The following is a 19,528-nucleotide window of genomic DNA, read 5'->3' on the forward strand; positions in this document are numbered from 1 at the left end:
AAAAGGGGTGGTTTGTTGTGGGTTTTCTTTTTTCCTGTTTGCAATTAAAGATCCACTAATAATATATATATAATAATATAATAATAATATATATAATAATATATAATAATAATTTCTCTTTAATATTTAGAACTCCAAAGAAGAAATATTTGTTTAGGTTTTTTAGTCCTTTATCCCATTGAAAGTAAACAGAAATTTTGATTGTCCTTGAAGACAACTTCAACCTGATACAACATCAAGCCCAAAAGGATCAGGCTCTTCCCAAATAATGATTAATCATTTGCCTGGAGCAAGATGCCAGTTTATTCTTTTCCATTTGTGTTCTTTATCTTGCAGTCTCACACTCTGTATCAAGTGACCTGGAATGTTTGCAGGCTGTCACTTTCTGAGTGTTTGTTTGTGTTGGTGGCAGAGGATTTAAAAACATCCACCAAATCTGTCATGCCTACATTTGTAAATGGACATAAACTTCTTTTCCATCTGATTGTGCTGTGGAAGTTCTATGGAATATGGACCTCAGCACTAGATAGGAAAATTGCCTTTTTTCTTACCCAGATTTTACTAATTTTGTTTGCTCTGTGGGCTTCCTTTTAATGAAGATGGTCTTAAAGGTGAATTTTGAGTCTGAAAAAACAAAGTTGTTTTTGAAGCAGGAGAAGGGATTTTTGGGTATTGTATGAAATGTTTGGTTCTGTGGAGTGATGTTTTTGTTTTTTTTTTAATCTGGTAGATCCAGTTTTATCAGTGGTGACTGCATCCCTCACATTTGTGTAAATGCAGCTCTTTGAATAAGGAATTAAATCTTGAAGTCCATTATAAATGTCCCAGAGAAGAAGGGTTGTGTTCCAGTTTCATCCTGTATTTAAGCAGATGTGAGGAACTCATCAGGTGGCAGAATGAGAGATGGGCTTGGTAAAACACCAGTGAAATAAATTTTCCTTTTGTATCAGCCCTGGTGTTGATTGATGGCTGCTGTGTGCCCCCAGTGCAACATCCACAAAGTGAAAATCTCCCCAAAATGAGGAGGCACATGAAATGATCAGCAAACTGAACACTTTTTATTGGTGGCCACTACTCTGGGCTTCAGGATTTTGTAAGATTGATGCCCTGGACCAGACAGGACCAGACATCTCTTGTGTTGCCTTCATAAAAACCAGTTTTTACCGCAGTGGATTCAGTGGAGTAGAAATGTACCTGTAAGACCTTTCCTTCTTCCTAATATTCTTTTCTTTATAACTTGCTTCAAAGTAAGTTTCAAGCTCTGTGACTCAGGAGTGTTTTTTCGTGGTGGCTTTTTTTGAAATGTCCCTAGAATGCAGCAGGTCATTTGCTACAGTAATATAACTCAATGAATAAACAATACATAAATAAATACATAATAAACATCTGATTTACTGTGAAATACAATGCATAGTCAGGCTAAATTCCCAGCTTTCGAACTCATAAATTGAGTTTGTAATTCAGGAGTGCTTTAAAAGAAAGGCTCTATTTATTCATTGTTCTCTCTGGTTATTTGTCTGGGAATACACTTCATCCCTTCTGCCTAAAAAGTAAGAGTTCTTTAATGCAGCCTGAAAGATAACAGTTTCCAGCTAGCAGGAAGCTGGGAAAAAATAAAGAATAATGAGCAAGAAGTATTTTCTTCAGCGAAATTTCCCAAGAGGTGGTACCAGAAGTGAACCACTGTCCTTATTAACAGGCAATATCCAGCAAGCCCTTCCTCCCCCCGCCCCAAACCCCAAATACAAACCTTTTGTAAGCTCTCTAATTTCTCATCTGAGTCTGTGCATCCAGCTAGTGCTGAGCAGAATAGGTTTTAATCATTATCCTGAAGAAGGCAGGAATTAGGGGCAGGCTAGGAAAGGATGCAGGTGGTGGAATTCACATGGGAGGAGTAGCTCAGCTTTATTCACCAGGGGTTAGTGCTGCTGGGTAAGTGCTTTATTCATGATGTAAAACACAAGGATGGCATTTCTCTTGGAAGCTCCCCAAAAGGTGTAAAAATAACTAATAATAAAAGGAATTAAACTGAGTTCAAGTAGACTGTGTTGGCAGGTGTAGCAATAACTGGCTGGATGGAGTTGGGATTTTGTTCTGACCTAGATTGCTCCTCTGTTGAGGTGGTTGCCTTTGTGCTTGGGGTAAAAGCGCTTTATGTCATATTTCAGGGTAGAGATGCCACTGATTAAAGAATATTTCCAAAAATTATAGAGTCCAGAGGAAACCTTGACCTTAAATTTCCTGATCTTGAAAGGAACAGGATTTAAGTTTTCTTTAATTTTTTTTGTTTGTTTTATTTGGGTTTTTTTTGTTTTATATTCAGTGCTGGTAGCAGTGAGTCCAACTGAGAAATGTCATTATTTCCAGGCATTATCTTTGGACATTTTTGATATTTAAATGAGGATTTTGAATCCTCAATATCCCATAGTTTGGGATTTTGGCTGAGGCAGAGCTCAAGCTGTTGAAAAGCTCTTGTGGAGCTGTGACTTCATTTCCTGCTCAGAGTGTCCCCTGATCCCAAGTCCAGAAGAGACCCTCCCCCAGATGTTGTGTGCAGGCTGCAGATGCCAACATCTGCACTTGAATATTTCTGAAAAGCTCCTGCCAGAGAATGAACCTGACTTCTCTGAAATCTCCTCATCTTTGTTTCACACGTATAATCTCAGTCTCATCATTCTGTTTGTTCCTAAATCCTGTTGGGTTAATTTGATAATTGGAATCCGCATTTGTCTTAATTGTGATTTCAGATTGATCACTGCATTATTGCAGCTTCATTTAGCCTGCTGATGTTGGAGTAAATTACAGCTCATCCACTTCCTTAAGTTCACATTTGCTTGCTTAGCACGTTGAGGAGAATCCCAGCAGGCTGATGGAGCTGGATAATCCTGGCAGGGCACAGAGGGAAGCATCAAGTGGAAGGTGCAGGAAACCTCAGGATAAAAAACTGCAGCTGTGTGAGCATGTCCCTTCAGTGCTGCTTTATTCACATTTGTTATTTCCTTGCAGGGTAATGCCACACACCCTCTGCACTGCTTCCTTCCACCAACCCTGTCTTGGGGGAAATCTGCAAAGTCTTTCCAACCCAGGCCTTTTTATTCTGTTATTTAATTACATTGTGTCTTTATATGCTACAGCATGTGTAATTCTCACAGTCTCTTGTAAAATCCCTCAAGAATTTCTACCCAGAAACTTTGAAGCATCTCAGCACATCACATTCAAGGTGCTGCTATTAAAAAAGGATTCAGGCTCGTGTGTGAACAGTTCTTTCAGACTTCCCTTAGAATGAATTTTTGTTAAATGGTCTAAAGGATTGTGCTCACACGATGATGTGCCAAAACATTGATTTGTCTCTTCCCTGATCCACAGAGATTGCTTTTGGAACAAAACAATAATTGGTCTGCCCTGGGCCTTGGTTTCTCTTTTAGGGTTGTACCCAAACAGACCCCATTTGTTATCCTGGGCTTTTCAGGTTGTGTGGTTTTTTGTAAAGACAACGACACAGTTTTGTTTTTGTGTGAGCACTTCAGCTCTGTGGCTCTGTCAGGAATACCCTGAATGAGGTGTGTGTGTGTGGTTTCCAAATATTGACTGAAGGGAGCTGGAAAAACAGACCCAAACCTGTCCACTCAAGGGCTACTGAATAATGATTCCAACTGACACACCTCAGTAATTAAGTGATACCATGCAGCTTTTCACTGCTAGTGTGAAATTTGGTTTAGCAATCACTGCAAGCCTCTTCTGCCTGGGCACTTGGAAGTGTTTCTGCATGCCAGCAGCAAACCCCTCTCTCTCAGCAGCTGCCCTTGGCAGGGTGACATTGGTGTCACTGCTGCAGGAGCCCCTGTCCCAAAGCCTCTCTGCCAGCAGCAATTCAATTTGTCTGCTCCTGGTTAATACCAGCTCCTTACATCTCTTTTCCATTATTTTCGTGGGGATAACAATGTATTTAAATGTGTTATCCTCCGAGGAACACCCATGAAACATCTTCCCTTTACATGTGAACTGATTGCTCAGTCTGCTGTGCTTTAACTCTGAATTGCTGTAGATTAATTTCCAGTTAATCTGAGTTTGTCGTTCCTAACGATTTATGACCCAAGCAGATTATTTTGCTGGAACTTCAGCTGACATATTTTGCAGTTGCAAGGCAAATTTGGGGGAGGCCTGAGGGATGAGAGGCAGCCCTCATTATTGGTGCATGACCGCTTTGTAGCCAGCTGCATCTTTAATATCCAGAGAGATTTGTGCCTTACAGTTTGTTTTCTTTCTTCTTGTTTTTAATAATTTACCTCCCAGAGCCTATTTACAACAGTGTCGATGTGTGAATATGTTTGTCTGTCAAAACTTAAGATATGTACAGAATGCAAGAGATGCATTAATTTTTTATTTGCTTCTTAAGGAAGCCAAGCTGTAAACTGGCAGTGCTGAGTACCAGAGCTGCACTTCAGTGAATCCTAATAAACACAAGGGGGAACATCAAACTGTGTGCTTCTTCAACTAACTCACTTAAAAAGAGATAATATTCCTTCCTGAATCTAGATCTCTGCTAAGAGAGACAATAATTCGGTTTTCTTTTTATTATAACAAAGCAAACCCACACTCAAACTTTCTCTAACTTTTAATTTGCTGTTGAATTAGCAAAACTGCTTGCCCTTATGCACCAACCAAAATAACAAAGGGTCGTGAAAAGCAAGTCAGTAAAAGGGTTTTAGGCATTTAAATATTTCTGTCTGCTGAGATTCACTCAAAAGTTATTTCCCTTTCTGCATGCACTTGCGTGTTTTCAGAAGAACATCTAGATGAGTACATCCAAAATGTGTTCTAAAGCAGCTGAGAAGGCTTTTATTCTTACCAGAGGATTGCTTCTTTGTCTGATTTATAACTGTCAGATTAGTTTAGTTTTAATTGCAGAATAAGTTCAGTTGTGTGGTAGATCCCTATGAACAGCAGTGAGTTCTGTGTGGAGCTACATTGCAGTAACAAAACTCCTGATTTTTATTACTTTTTAAAAGCAATGCCAATTACACAGCTTTATTTTTTATTTTTTTTTTCAGCCTTCAAACTGATCTTTACCTTTTCAGGTAATTAAGACTGTAAAACAAAAAAATCACTGGCATTTGAAAGTTGGAAAAAAACCTGTTAATCTGGAATAGCACTGCTCTGTATTAGAAGAAATCCACTGCAACTCAAAAGTTTGGGAGAGAAGAGGTCTGGGGAAGTATAAAATCATGCCTTGAGAGAGAAAAATAACCCTTGGCAGTAGAACTGTAGAAAATGAAACTGAAAGGATTGATATAATTCAGGCAGAGCAAATGCTGTAGAGAAACCACTGTACACCTGGGTCAAAATTCTCTTTATTTACATTAATCATCAGTCAGTTTTGAGAAACCGTGATCAAATTTGTTAGCAATGTTAATTCAAATCTAAAGTATGTTTATAAATATAGATGAGTATAGATTTATTTTGCTTTCTGCACTGCCTTTGATAGAGGTGGGAGTATTTTCTTGCCAGTGATTTATTTCCAGCTTTCATCTGACTAAATGTATAGCAGTAAATGACAGGGCAAATATGGAATGGTTAAGAGTCCAACTGCCTGATGCAGGGTAAGAACAAGCCAGCATATTCCAGGGGTGTAGATAAATCCACACAGAATTATCAGTACTTTGTTACCTTGCTGTTCTTCAAGCAGTTTAAACCTTTATTTTGAATGGATTTTTGGTTTTTTCTAATCACCATTGGTATCCATTGTGTTTTATGAAGTGCAGCCTGAATTTCCACAGAATCTTCCTTCAGCTAGAACTCGTACAGTTGAGCTGAAAGAGAATTTTCAGATTAAATAACTCTAGAGTTTGTTTAGTTCAGTCCTGGCAGTAAAAGTGATGGAATCTGTGCTCTAATCCCAGTTTGTCAGTGGCTGCTGAGCTTCCAGCACAGCCATGACAATTCATATTTGCTTTATCTCCCAAGACTGGGGGTGTTTCCTTCCACTACAGCCTGGGAAGCTGCAGCAGAATAAAATCTGAATGTGCAGGAACAGAACTGTCCAAAAGCAGAGGGGTTTGGACATTGGGTTTGCCCCTTAGTTCCCTTATTTCTGAAAGAAAAGGAGTTTTGGGTGTTCTGGGTGGGGCAGGAGTGCAGTTGTTGGTGCAGCACCTGGTGTCCAGAGTCTCTGCAAACCAGGGCTGGGTTGTGGTGTGTGACCTCAGGAAAGCCCTGGAATGGCTCACTGAAACATGCTGCCCCTTGCTTGAATGAATGTTCTGTATTTTGGGAGTTTTGGATTTTTAATTTGCTACTCTGCATAAGCTGCTACCTCAGAGACTTTTTAGTCATGATCTAAAAATAAAGCTGTTTTCCATTTCTTCTGTATTTTAGTCATCCAGACTGGCTATTTCAACAAAAAATATTGATGAATTGTATTTAAATTTTAGCACCTGAGTTTCAGTCACTTGTAATTGAATTTCAATCATAGTGGAACCTTGGCTTCCTCCCCACTCATCCCTCCTAAGAGCATGGCACAGGTGTAAGGCAGCCTTGCAATCTTATTAGGGAAAAATACAAACATTTTGCTGCTGAAAAAAGTTTTTTTTCCCCTTCATCATAAATGCAAAGCTATTTCAGTTTCCACTGCTCTGGTCAATAATTCTGATGTGTACAAATAATGTGGCACATTTTGTTCCCTCCAGGATTTCTGAGGGTGCTCCAAGTTTTGGGACAAGTCCCTGTTTTTTTTTTTCTCTCCTCTCATTTCATATAAACACAATATCTGTGCAAACCAGGTTATTTTGGTTTTCCTCAGAGTACAGACACTGATATTCATTTCCTCTAATGCAGGAGGCATTAAAAGAAAACAACAAAAGAAGAGAATTGGAGGAGAAAACCAAGAGAGCCAAGCTGGCCAAGGAGAAGGCAGAGCGCGAGAGGCTGGAGAGACAGAAGAAGAAGCAGCAGTTGATTGATATGAACAAAGGTAAGGCAGAGTTTTTGGCTGAGAGATTATCATTAAAAAAGGCAAAACCAAGTCAGGAGTAATAAACTGAAGGCTATTCCTCATCAATATGAGCAATACTTGCTGGCTGTTCCGAAAGCTGGAGTAAGTTCACTTTTCAAAATGGAAAATTCTGTTTTGTTTCAGCCTACCTGCTCATGTCATCCCATTTCTGCCACTTAATGGGTGTAATGTTCATTTTGAGGCATTTTGTTGTGAATTATTGGCTTTTTTGCATTTGTAGCACTTAATTGATTATTTTTTTTCTTAAGGATTGACTTCTGAGAAGAAGCATCTCCCTTGCTTTGTTGTTAATTCCATTCTGTAAACATCTCTATAATCAAGGCATTGTGGCAATTAATGTCATTATTTTTGGGTTTGGGGGTCTGGGGTAGAATGGATGTTCTCCCAGTAGTCCTATTAGGAGCTGGAGAATCTAGTTGAGCTCGGAGCCTGAGTACAGAGTGCCATTTCAGCAGGATAAAAAGCAATGTGCTGAGTTTGTCAGCTGGGAGAATCTTGAGTTTCACAGGAGGAGAGAGAGCAAGGCAGGAAACAGAAGGAATGGGGTGGGTTTGAGATTGATGCTCTGCACATTTCCAGAAGGTTGTAAAATAGAGCCTTGATTCTTTACCTGGCTCCAGAAGGAAATAGAGGTAAAATTGGATTTAGGGAAGAGATTACTTGCAGGTTTTTGTTCAGTTTCTATGAGTTTGTGTTAATCTGCTAATCTGACCCAGCTATAAAAACACCTGTCCTTGTTATCCATTTAACAGGGGAAAATGCTGCAATGGGAACACAAATCCTGTTATCTTTGGCCTTGCTTGAACTGGCACTGACTCTGCATGGAATATTCTGTAGCAGAAACTCTTTTCTGTGGATGACAACTCTATTATCAGATCATTTAAAGATTAGTCTAATTTCAGTATAGCTATAAACAAAATGTAAAATTTAAACACAGGGGATGCATAAATACATTTCCTTTGTGAAGTTAAACCAGTGAAGGTTTCTAAGGAGACTTTTCTAATCCATTCTTTCAAGCATATGATTAATATTTCTTTAATATCTGCCACCTGAGAATAAAAAATGGCAGCACTTTTCTGTGAGTGGGGTAAGAACCAGCTCAATATCCCTTCATCACCCTCCCAGGAGGGTTTGTTTTGTTTGTTTGAGCCAGCACTCCAGACAATGCCAGCCAGGATGTTTTGTGAGCTGTTGTAAGGAGTGGAAATGCTGGAACACTTGGATGCTGTTGTCAGTGATTTGGGCTGTGGTTAAGGGCTGGAGCTCTCAGCCTGAAGTTCCAACTTCCAAAATTGCCTCAGCTCAGTCCTGAGAGCAGCACCTTCGTTTTTCTGCATCCTTTTCCAGCAGGTGAGGGGGCACCACTCTCGTGAGATGCCTCACTGGCAGCATTTTGCTTTCCATCATGGAAGTCTTTTCCTATTAAATGATACAACTAAAGTTTAATTTTGTGTTGTAGTCCCCTCTTAATGAAAATGCAAATATATGAATGTCTTTACATGCCCCAATGCACCAAAAGTGCCACTTAAATAACTGATGTTTGAAAACCTGTGACACAAAGTCAGTTTAATACTTCTAAAATACTTTTTTTTCCCAATTTGTAAATATTTTAAAATATCCATTTCACTTATTACAACTCTGCTGCTGTGGTAGGAGGAGGGCTAAACCTCCATCCCCACTGCATTCCATGACATTGAAATTCAATTGACTAATTTTACCAAATAACTGATTTTTTTTCTTGATGCAGCTACTTCTGTGTGCTCACTGCTGCTTATATAAATATTTTGTAAATTTGTCTAAGTGAATGTGACACAGCAGACTTAGGGGAAGGAGCAGATGTCCTCTCAAGCTGTCACTTGGACAAGGTGATTTTCACCCAAAGGCTCATTTTAACCTCACCCCCTCTCAGCTCTTCCTCTGCATCTCCCAGAGTCAAATTTGATCTCAGTGCTGCAGCCTTTGAGCTCAGAGCAATTGGCTTCCTGCATTTTCCAGCTTCTTGGCAGCTCTATAATAAGTATTATAATAATAAGTATTTTTCCCTGTTTTCTGACTATTCAGTGAGCACTTTTTTAGGGTCACTGGAAAATCCAGATTAGGTTAGTTATAATTAATTAACTTACAATTAATATCTGTTTCTTGGTGTAACTGTAGAAATCCAGAGTGTGGCCAGAATTAAGAGCTGTTCTGAATATTTCCTGGTGATGAGGTAACTCAGACTTTGCCAGAGTTTCAAAGGCCACTTTACTCAGTCTGGTGGTTTTGTGCTTTGTGTAACTGAGCTGCCCATAAACACTGCATTCAAACTGATAAAAAACCTGCTGAACATGCCAAAATGTTTAAAGATGAATGGAAAAATATTTAAAAAAAAAACCCTATAAAGATGAATATCGCAAAAAGCCATCAAGATTGGTAGCATTAGGTGAAAAGTCCAGGTTTCCTAGTGAGGTTTGGAGGCACAGAAAGGTTTGTGCCTTGTGCACACACCTACAGAAGTTTCACAGCTCAGATCATGAATAATTCTCTCTCCTTATGGGAGGTGAATTTGGAGGAGAAGTCTGTCATGACTTCCATCTGATTCAACATCTGCAAAATTCTTACAGCTTTGCTTCTGAAGTAGGGAGAGAAAAAGAATTGGGGAATTCAGCTTCCTGGGAGCTGCAGAGTGTCTAACAGCAATTCTGATGCAAATGTTATTTAATCAGAAACAGTTTTGCTCTTCATTATATCTGATTACTATGGCAATTAAAAGCACCTTTTAACCACCAGTATTCGGGTAAAAAGCTGAATGAGCTTTCTCAGTCCCAATTAGGGTTGAATTAATTGTTTTGAAGACAGAGGAACATCCTCCCCTAGTGCAGATGAAGCTAATGCAGGTGAAGGTCTGTGCTGGAGGTTGATGGATATTCCTGCTTTTCCCATAAAAGATTTCCTGGTTTTATTCACACTGCTTTGTTCTAGTGTGAGCAGGAGTTCTGGGTTTCATTTCACTGGTGCAGGGTATAATTCCAGAGGTTGCTTTTGCTGTGGTTTTCTAATGATTCTCTGCTTTTCTGGTTGGTTTGTCTTCCTTCCACGTCCTTTGGCATAAACACAAATCCATTCTAAGCTTATTACGAGTTACATGTTATTTTGTAAATGTCTTTTTGAGTTTCTGTACTGGCTGCTGATTGCATGGGGTACCTGAGAGGTAAAAACTCTGGTCTTATTTACATTTTAAAGATTATTAGTTTGTGGTGCTGGATGTCAATGAGGCAAATGTTCAAATTCCTTTGGGAAGTCATTATTTTTCATATTGATGTCGATGGTCTGTTTGAATATGCCTCACACCTCCCGAAACCTGAGATTCAAAGAACAAAAAAATAGATTGAGCTTTGCATTAATGCTTAAAGGTGAACATCTACAGAACCAGGATGAGCTCTGAGTTTTCCTCTTCAGAGCATTTCTGCAGGAATTGCTAAAAAACTTTGTAAGATCTGTTTGTGCAGGAGTTTAAAGATGTTTTGAGAATGGGGTGAGTGTCAGAATTCCTGAACTGCTGCTAAATGGGGCAGAAAGAGCTCAGGAGAAATGGAAATGGATGTGAGAATGGACAGCAAGTTAGAAAGAAATTACAGCTTGAAATTTAATCTCACCTTTAAATGTTTTGCTCTGGAAAAATTTGGTTTTGATAATGAAGATGGCTCATATGGTGCCTTCTGATTGAGTTTATCAGGGGGGAAAAATTATTATACTGACAAATCTGTGATTGGGATAATTGCAGGGAAGAAAGAAAAATTGCATTCTTTTCTCTTAAAAGCAGGTTTCTTGGGGACTATTTACTGAACAGTAGCAAGTGGTAACTTCAGGGAGTTTTCTGTGCAAATTCAGCCTTTCCTTAGAGAAATTATTTGTGTTTCAAACAGTAGGTACTGTTATTAATTTTGAAAGCAGCCAGAATTTTGTTTATCTCAATGTAACTGCTGTATAACAGCTGATACTTTGTAGAACTTACAATGTTAAAAAGCATTTCAGAGATAATTGTTGATCAGCTTTAGTGGGGGGACATTGAAAATTGGTTCAGGAATCAGGGTGGGATGGGGTGAGGAGCAGAAAACCCTTGGCTCTGTAAGGGCTGCTCAGTGATGAGGAAAACCCCCCTGAATTATCAAATCTGTTTCCAGTTCCAAAACACAGCCCCACACCAGCTGCTCTGAAGAAAATTAACTCTATCCCAGTCAAAACCATCAGCAATATTAAAAAAAAAAAGTAAAAAGTGATCAAGAATGTGTAAGAACTCTCCTTTCCTCAAAATGTGTTCCCAAAACTTCTTTTTTCCCCTGAAATGTTAGAGCAGTTGTTCAATTATAAGGAACTTTTTAAAGGAAATTATTAACCATGGCAAAAGCATTGATGGTTTCGTTCTGCTCCTCACAGAAATTAAAAGCAGCTCAGTGCTGTGCCTTAAATGTTGCCTTTGAACTGGAGCAGGATTTTATTGCCAGGTGTAATTAGTGAGGTTTCACATGGGGGTTTTTGGGTTGGTTTTTTTTTTGGTGAGCTGCACAATTTTCTCCTTCCCACCCAGGGCAACCTCTTCCCATTTGTTCCAGATAATTCACATTTCTGCCTCTTTTAGGTGTGGTCCTGGCAGGAAGAGGCTCCAGGGGCCTCTCAGTGAAGCCCCAGCAGACCTTGAGCATTGGAACATTTTCTCCCAATAAATAAAAATATGTGCATCTCAGACATGGTTTTCAATAGCCTGCCTGTACAAAAAAGCACATTTTTTCCCTCCTTCTATTAATTTATTTAAGCCTCATCAACCATATTCTTAATTGGTGTGTAAGCAAGGGTTTGCCTTGTTTTGTAAACGGATGTGAGTTTGGGGTTCACCTCTCAGTCACCCTGTCCTAACTCATTCTCCTTTAATTAAAAAGTGAAGAAGAGTCACGAGACAGCACTCTGCTGCAAGCTGCAGAGCAGGACTGCTTCCTGGAGATATTTATTATGCATGCAAAATGACTTTAGCAAATGAATAAAATGCAAATATATGAGGAGAAAACAAAAACACGCTTTCCCAAAGACATTGGAAGCTGACCTTCTTAAGTGAATATATTGCAATTAAAAATTCTGGTACTGGTTATGAATAAAAAGTCTTGTTTAAAAGTTTCTCCAGGACACACATTAGACTTTGAAAAGTGCTTAAAAGTTCAAAGCAAAACAGGGTCGTGCAAGATGTGAATAGAAGCATAATTTTAAAACCCTTTGGAGCAGCAGGAGGCAGCAAGTGTTACCTAATAATATCTAATAAGTGTTACCTATATATTATATAAAATTTAATATATAAAATATATTAATATATTACACAATACCTTTACTGTATATATTTATAATTATATTATTATAGTTATATCATTATTATAATTTTATATAATATATAATTAATGTTATATAATTAATTATATAATTATATAATTATATTTTATATAATTATATAATTAATGCTTATATAATTAATTTATAATATAAATAATAATATATCAGTATTGTATATTAATTAATATATAATATAAATAATAATATATCAGTATTGTATATTAATGAATAGTAACATATACAATATGCATAAGTATATAACAATATATTACAATAAATAATATAATATTACTATTACTTCATAATAATAATAATAATATGGGAGGAGAAAGTTATTTTTTGTCTTTATTATTATCATTAAAAGTGGCCCAGATGTGTTGAGTAGCACTGGTGTAAAGCCTGGGAGCTGCAGGAGCACGAGTGTTTCTGTGATCTCCTAAAAACACCCCCACACAGTCTGGAGCTCTGAACCAGAGCTGCAATGGAATTCGTGTCAAATCCAAATTAAAACAAATGGGGCTCGTAGTTAACACATGATGATTGAGAATCCTTCTGCCTTTGCAGTGCTCTTTAATACCTGCAGTGAATCTGGCTCTTTGCTAAGGCCAGTCAGAATAAATTGCCAATTATTTGGTTTTTTTTGCATGTCTCCACACATTTGCTCTCTCTTAAATGCTTGGGGCCAACTTGGAGAAGAAACAATGAGGAAGGAAATGACTTGTTCCAGATGAAACTCCTGTCCTTGTGTACAATGCAAGAGAACTAAAAGAGAAATAATGATTATGTGTTTTATTTCTGCTGACAGAAATGTTGGAAATGAGTTTTTAGTTTTCAAACTTTTGGCAATTTCTGTCTTTGTGTCCATAAATTGCTGTGGGTGGTGTAAAAAAGGCAAAGGGAGGAGGTTGCTGCTCCTGTGTGAAGAACTGCAGCCAGAGCTGTAGGGAAAAACTGAAATTCCTGTTGAATTTTATTTATCAGTTTTAATCAAGGCTCCCTGAAAATGCAGTTTTTTGTCCCATTCCTGCTTAACCACCTGAAGATTTGATTCAGCTGCACTGCTGAGATCAGACCTCACATGAATTTTACTTGGAGGAGTTAAAAATCTCATGGCTCTGTCCTACAGCTTCCTTAATTATGTGTTTTATGTTGTATATTCTGGCATCCCAGCCCAGGCTGGGGTTTGGCAGTTGCAGTAATTAGCAGGTAGAGCAGCTCACTCAGCAAAAAAGTGGAAGGCTGCATAAACATTCATGAAGTATTGAAGGATTTTTGTCTTTTTTAATAAACTCTGCCAACCCTTACTTTTAATGAAAATTGAAGAATATTGTAATTTTTCTACACGTTAAATATTCTAACATATTCACTAGTCCTGGGTCTGCAGTCACTGCCATTAAAAGTTTCAGAGCAACTTGATGTGTATTCATTTGGACAAGGCATAATCACAGACCTTTGATTTTGAAGGTAAATTTAATACAGAGCTAACAACAAATCAATGAATAAGCATGGCTAGCATAAGAAGCACAAAGAAAAACAATTATGCTGTACAGTTTAGAGAAAATTCTGGTCTTGGATGTGAGTGGGAATTGAGAGAAGCTAATTTGCTTATTTGTCTTGCAGGAGCTCAGTTGTTTCAGGCTTTTTAGATGGAATGTAATTAAAAGTGGTATTTCAGAGGCTGGGATGGTTCCTGCACTTGTTCTGCTCCCTTTCCCTTACCCTGGAGAGAACTCTATGGATGTGTGTGTAGTGTGTATGGATTGGTTGGAGTTAGGCTGATGTATAATTCAGATTATCAAATAGTTATTTTAATGATCAGCTTCTAGAAACTGGGACCAGGTGGTGTTTTAGGTGTGCTCCTACATCAGATCTGGATTGAGTGAATAAATCTGAATGTAACAGAACCAGGAGAGAACAGCTTTACCCTTAATAGTCTGTTTTTAAACTTGAACACTTGAGAGCTTGAATGTGCATTTAACCCCTGCACTTTGTGTGAGTCAGAGGTTTTTTACCATAATGTAATTTTTTTTGCATAAAGTAATGATCTTCCCATTCTCAGATGGTGGAATTTATATTAGTGTGGATTCTGGGAGATGTGCATGAAATGTCCCTACCTGCTGAGTCTAACCTGTATTTCAGTTTGGGGTTATAACACAGATATGGGAACAGAAAGAGACTTTCATCAATAGTTTTGTAACCTTTCAGTTCTTTGACCCCTATTTCTCATGCTGCTGAATGCTGCTGTCAACTGTTATCCACAGGCTGAAATGCACAGGAATGTAAAGACTCGAATATATAAAAAGAAGTAATTTTTCTACCCAGATTTCCATAATGCACCATAAAGTCCAGCAATTTAAAAGCTGTGAGTTAGCTTGGATCTGAAAAAAGGAAAATAAAAAATTTAGCAGAAGTAAAATTCAGCTGTTAAGAAATGTTAAACCATTGAGTTCCACTGCTTGGTTATCCCCTCTTCATTCTTCCCTTGTGCCAGCTGAAGACCATCCATGCCATTGATTGTACAGATATTTTTTTTTACCAAGATTTAGTCAATCATGAAGTCGGGAGGCAGCACATAAAATATTTTTTATAAATATTTTTTTAAAATATTTTCCCCGTGCTGCAATATCGAACTTTGTGCTGTTCAGTGTCATCAGATGCATTGATTAAATGGTTGATTAAATTGAGCTGTTCTCACTTGAGAGAAGCCTTCAGCTGTCCCAGCAGCCGTCACTCAGCACACCTGCAGGCTGGAGATGGCACCAGTGATGCACAGGATGGCTCCTGCAAGTTGTAGGAGCAGCAGGATTGGCATCAGGTGTAAGAGATACTCCAGGGTGGATGGTCTGGGACATGGCAGAGGCTTCTACAGTCGAGTTTAGATGTTGGGAGTTTATTTCAGGGCGTGGGAGAGAGCCCTGCTAGGAGCCAGCAGATGAAGCTCAAAGCAGGCTCAGAGGGAACAATACAAAAGGGGGTAAAATGTGAATACATGAGTTCAAGATTTAAGATAGCTAAGAAAGAGAGGAACAGAACAGAAGTGAGAGAGCTGGAAAAAGAGGCAAGAGCGTAGAAAAGCGAGGCAAGAGAGTAGCAAGAAGAAGAGAAGGAAAAAGAGTGACAAGAGAGCATAGCAAGAGAGAGAGAGCTCTCTTTTACAATTACTTATATAATCTATATATTTGAATATTCTATCCCTTCACTAACTAATCTTTATAAGTATACAAATACAGTAACATTTGGGTGTGACTTATAGAAATCACTGCTTTTGCATATTTTTACTTATCTCAGGGGTACTTCAGACTGTTTTTTTATAAGGCTGGGGAGAGGGGTCTCAGCTGAGTTTTATTGGGGGACAGAATGTGTTCTGGAGTACCAGCCTGCTTTCTTGGAGTTATTCAAACCGTGCTTTCATTTGTATTTCTTCCTTAGCCTTTCTGGCTACAGAGTCATATTTATAATTCCTTTCTAATTCTACCTTGCCAACACAAAGGAGCATCACCCCAAGGCAGGCGGCGTTGCGTGCGCCCTGCCGCGCTCCGAGGTGTGGCTTCACTTGGCACCACTCGTCCTTTCCTTGCTTTCTGGAGTCTCCTTTCAGTTGTACTGATGTAATTTTCTCTTCCTGCTGCTCGCAGAGGGTGATGAGACGGGAGTGATGGACAGTCTGCTGGAGGCCTTGCAGTCGGGAGCGGCTTTCAGAGACCGCAGGAAACGAACGCCGCGGGCGCAAGGTAAGGGAGCGGCCGCGAGCTCCGCGTTCCCAACCCAGCCAGCTCAACTTGTCTGGCAAAGATTTGCCAACACTTCCCACTGGAAACCACCGGGCTGCTGCTGGGCACTGAGCTCCTGTGAAGCCCAGCACGGTCTGTGTCAGCACATTTTTAACCTGCAGCTCTGTCTCCAGGTTATTGTGTGCTCTAAGGGCTCCTCTTGTGTTTGAAATGACATTTAAACATCCCTGCACTAAGTGTGCTCAGTTCTTACAACTGTGAGTACAATTAACTCATTGTAGGCTGTGCCATGAGGAATATTTGCTTCTGAGCAGGTAAAGCTGGGAGTTCAGCTGATCATCCTTTCCAAGCCCTGCTCTTGGGTGTGTTCTGCTTTGGTAGGAACTTGCAGTATTTGGAGTTTTAACAGTAAAAATACATTAAGACAGCTTCATTCTCCTGAGGAAGACAATAATATTGAACTGAACTTTGTCCAGTTTACTGAGCAGTTGCTTCTTCCTGCAAAGCTGATTTTGGGACATTTTGAGAAGTTAATCAGTGGTAGCATTTCCATTATTCACTTCTCTGTTTGTGATATTCCAGTGGCACACAGTTTGTGAAATGCATTTATTCTTTGACTTTTCATCAAAGCTCATGGTAACTGGTTTGTTTTTTTTGCAATTTTTCATTTGAAACATGTCTTACAGTAAAAAATGCAGTCTTCAAAATCTACAGTTATTTGGCATAAAATCAAAAGCTTGGTTTGGATATGTTTGGCAAAAGAGTCATAAATAAGCCATGTTTACCCTCCTCATCCTCACTGAGCTGGGCTTAGGTTCATGTTGGCTGATGATGTTTTATAGAGGAATGGAAGAGTAAAGGCAAATTCTGTTACCTTCTTTAATAGGAAAGGTAGTGCATAATTATTTTTAATTTGCCATATCATTTGCATCATCTTATGAAAAAAATAAAAATAAGTTCATACAATGAAGTCAATTCTACAATTCCAGTATCATTCTTAATTCAGGGCTTGTTTCTGCTCTCAGATCAGATGTGAAAGAACTCCTCGATCAAAATTTGGGGTTTTCCCTATCTTGAGAAGTGTCATTTTGAGAGATGGATTATCTGTGCTGTGACTTGAGGAGGTATTGGTCACCAAGTGGTGACAAAGCAAAGCTTCCCAGGGACCAGAGGAGATTGCACAAAATCTGCTGCAGCTGAGGAGAGCGAGAAGATGACTGAACCTGAGTCAAAACCAGGGACTCCTCAGCAAAAATAGGGGAAGAGCTAATTAAAAATCCCTTTGACTGATTTTCTGGTTTATGGAGTTACTTTGAGTTACTTTGGGGTTACTTCTGTGTTTGGAATTTCATTGAGTCAGGTGATGCCTGGCTTTTAAATGTCAGGAGCTGATTGACTTTTTGGAGAGCTCACTGTGGGAAAAGGACGGGGTCTTCCAATGCCAAACTCTGGCCAGCTGTAAGTGCTGTATAAGAGAAGAAGGCCAGGAGGTAAAATTTTCAGGGGTAGCTAAAAATTGAGATTAGGAGGCAATAAATGTTAGTCCCAGTCCAGTACCTCATTTAAACTTCCATGGGAATTTTCTCATGTGGTTTAGAACCACACGTGACATCTCGTGAGTAACTTGTCCACAAGCCCAAAAGGTGCCAAAAAATGTGGCTGTGACATTTCTGAGCAGCAGAACCACAGCATGGAAAACCTGGAACCACATTTACAATCTATTTACAAACTTCCACATCCCTCCTTCAGAAGGAACAACAACAGTTCCCTCCTGGTGCCACTCTGCCCTGCAGAGCTCCAGTGAGATTGGAATAAACAATTAACTCCACACCTCCTCTGGTTCAGTGGAAGGGGGGAAAAAAGGAAATAAAAGGGGGATTTCTGGGCTTGCTGGGTCACGTGGTTGATTGGCAATTGTACAGCAAATGGAATAATTCAGTGGGCAGTGCACAGTGCAGGGGTTTCTGCACATTCCTAGAGCTGAACTGCTCTGGAATCAGCCCAGGTTTGAGACATTCATGGGGAAAAAAACCAGTAAAGGTGCTGCTATTTCCAAAGTTAAACTTGTCCAGCAAAGTCTTGTGTTTGAACTTGTCATGGTTACACATTATGGTCTGAGAGGAAAATCTGTTGTTTTCTGCCTGTTTGGACACAATCTCATTTTTCTGTGTCAGTTGTGGTAGTTTAGCAAGGAGAAAGAACAACTCCTGCTTGCTTATTTTTGTAGTTTGGCTAATTCCTTGGTAAAAAGGGCAAAAAAACCTTCTCCAAACCCCTACAAAACCCACAAAGAAAGTCATTGAACCAGAACCACTCCACAGTGCAGGAAATTCACTTCTGTGCATTTTTCATGTGTTACTCTAGGTCTGTCTTTTTCCAAACTTGCTTATTCTGTTTGCATCTTCTCACGGTGAAAATTAAAACGAGAGAGGTTTCACACCCTCATAGTGGCTGCAACCAGAAAATCATGGAAATTTAGCTTGTATTGTGTTTCCTTCCAGTGCTTTCCCAAAGGAAATTTAACTCCAAAGGAATGAACTGTAGTATCACTACGAGTGGCATTTTTGATCAGATTGGCTCAAACCCCACAGCTGCCAACAAAAAGCCCAAAACCCCCCTGTGTGTGTTCCCTGCTGGCTTTAGGTGAGTGGGTTTAACATGGGAGGGGTGAATTCATTTGGATAACAGAGCTGCAGTTACTACAGGCTTACAACCAGCCCAAACCAGTGTCATTCCTCCTCTTCAAGCTGCCTTTTTCACACAGGTTGCTGCTGTACCTTGTGGAATGTTTGTGTTTCCATGGTCATGTCTATAAAATATTCCCAGTCAGATTCAGGCTGGGTAAGAGGTGGAGAAGGGAAGGGAGTGCTGCTCTGTTCCTCTGGAGCTCAGGGGTTCCACGCTGCACTGGGGAAAAAATCAAATGGTGAAAGGTACGGAGAGGTTCAGAGAAACAAAACCCATTTCAGATATGTTTAACTGTGTTATGTTTGCTGAGCCTGGAAATGAAAAGCTACACTTTAATGGGTTGCATTACAACCCCAGACTTTTCCAGTAAAAATGGTTTTGTTCCCAGGTCATGGAAGTAATAATAATAAATTCCTGCCCCCCTCTTCTAGTTTTATTCTACTCTTATGTGTTCTTTCTTCTGTGGACCTCTCAGTGTGCAAAAATATTGTGTGGTTTCTCTCTCCTGAGCTCATTACTCCACCTTTATTGTTTCTAGGCACTGGATTTTAGGGAGAGAGATTGTCCTTTCAGTGGACTGCTTTGCTTATAGAGCCTATAAAATAATAATTAGAAATCACTTTCTAGAGGTGCTGGTTCCTCTTCCAAAAATAAGCTTACATTTTGCAAGTTTGCCAATATTGGTAGAATGAAGAGCAGCGTTGGGTGGCATTTATCACATTAAAATCTGCACCCAGCACTT

The 19,528-nt window shown here is 39.3% G+C and overlaps 1 protein-coding gene across 1 annotated transcript in view; it reads left to right on the forward strand.

Moving 5' to 3' along the window:
• DIAPH2 (diaphanous related formin 2) overlaps positions 1-19,528 on the forward strand; it is a 184,671-nt gene that overhangs the window by 114,081 nt on the left and 51,062 nt on the right. The window contains exons 26-27 of the mRNA XM_058848183.1: positions 6,835-6,970; positions 16,003-16,098. Coding sequence (XP_058704166.1) covers positions 6,835-6,970; positions 16,003-16,098 — 232 coding nt within the window. The remainder of the gene's footprint in view (positions 1-6,834; positions 6,971-16,002; positions 16,099-19,528) is intronic.

The sequence above is a fragment of the Poecile atricapillus genome, chromosome 12 (genome assembly GCF_030490865.1).
Source record: "Poecile atricapillus isolate bPoeAtr1 chromosome 12, bPoeAtr1.hap1, whole genome shotgun sequence".
In the NCBI taxonomy this organism is placed as follows: domain Eukaryota; kingdom Metazoa; phylum Chordata; class Aves; order Passeriformes; family Paridae; genus Poecile; species Poecile atricapillus.